Source organism: Phaethon lepturus, unplaced genomic scaffold (genome assembly GCF_000687285.1).
Source record: "Phaethon lepturus isolate BGI_N335 unplaced genomic scaffold, ASM68728v1 scaffold26665, whole genome shotgun sequence".
Taxonomy (NCBI): domain Eukaryota; kingdom Metazoa; phylum Chordata; class Aves; order Phaethontiformes; family Phaethontidae; genus Phaethon; species Phaethon lepturus.
In genome coordinates this window covers 1-982 of record NW_010543020.1, presented here as the reverse complement: position 1 = coordinate 982, position 982 = coordinate 1, and the positions used below count along the sequence as shown (strand labels likewise).

Below are 982 nucleotides of genomic sequence, written 5' to 3'. Positions count from 1 at the left end.
CTGAGGTCCACCACCACATGCCGGTAGACCAGTGTGTTGGCCTTGAAGCTGGGAGCCAGGAGGAGCTGCACGTCGGCAGCCGGCACGTAGCGGAAAGCCCGTGGCGCCTGCACCGACAGCTCCTGAAACTTGACGAATTTCTGCTTCTCCTCTTCCCACAGGTAGACGTGGGTGAAGGAGAAGTCACTGCCCAGGGCCAGGTACTGCCGTTGCTCCACCGAGAAGGGCTGCATCACCATGGAACCGCGGGACGGCAGCGTCTGGAGCTCGACGAAGCGCTGCCCTTCCCATCGCACCACCTTGGAGTCGCCGATGTAGCGGCTGAGGCAGAGGAACTGGTCCCGCTTCACCCTGAAGTGCTTCACCATCTGCACGTCCAGCATCTCCCCCACCTCCCCCTGGGGCGTGAATTGCTTCTGCGCCCGGTTCCACTGGTAGATGACGGGGGCTTGGGAGCTGCTGGAGATGATCAGCCGGGGTTTGCCGTCATTCTCCACGTATTCCACGTCGGTGTCGCGGTGCCAGGCGTGGAGGGCTTGGTGGGAGTAGAAGCCATTCTGGTTGAGGCGGTAGAGGCTGGTGGAGCCCGCCTTGGAGCTGTCGGCGATGACGAAGTACCAGTCGTCTTCGATCTGGAAGGCCTCAATGTCGTTGGGCTTGCGGGTCTTCTGGCTGTCGATGTCCTGGATCTTGATGAACTTGTCCACGGCAGTGTCCCAGCGGTAGATGTAGGAGCCACCAAAGAGCTGGGCCACCACCACGTACAGCTGGTCCTGCGCCACGATGGGCTTGCAGTGCACTGCCGAGTGAGCTGCCAGGCACGACCACGTCACGCCAGGGCCGTGCCCTTCCCGAATCACCCAAAACGGGGGTCACAACCCGGGAGGGGCCCCCCCCGCCGCCCCCGTCAGGATGTCTTACCGGGGATGCTGTCGAAGTCGCGCAGCTTGCGCTCCACGTAGTCCCACTTGAGGATGGCGCA

At 62.9% G+C, this 982-nt stretch overlaps 1 protein-coding gene across 1 annotated transcript; it reads right to left on the bottom strand.

Annotated features, from left to right (window-relative positions):
* Positions 1 to 5: 5 nt before the first annotated feature.
* Positions 6 to 979, bottom strand: LOC104621691 (leucine-rich repeat LGI family member 3-like; the record flags this gene model as incomplete). Its single annotated transcript, XM_010288236.1, has 2 exons — positions 6 to 811; positions 922 to 979. Coding segments are annotated over 2 exons (864 nt in total), but the record flags the coding sequence as incomplete, so codon positions are not given.
* Between the last annotated feature and the right edge of the window lie 3 nt (positions 980 to 982).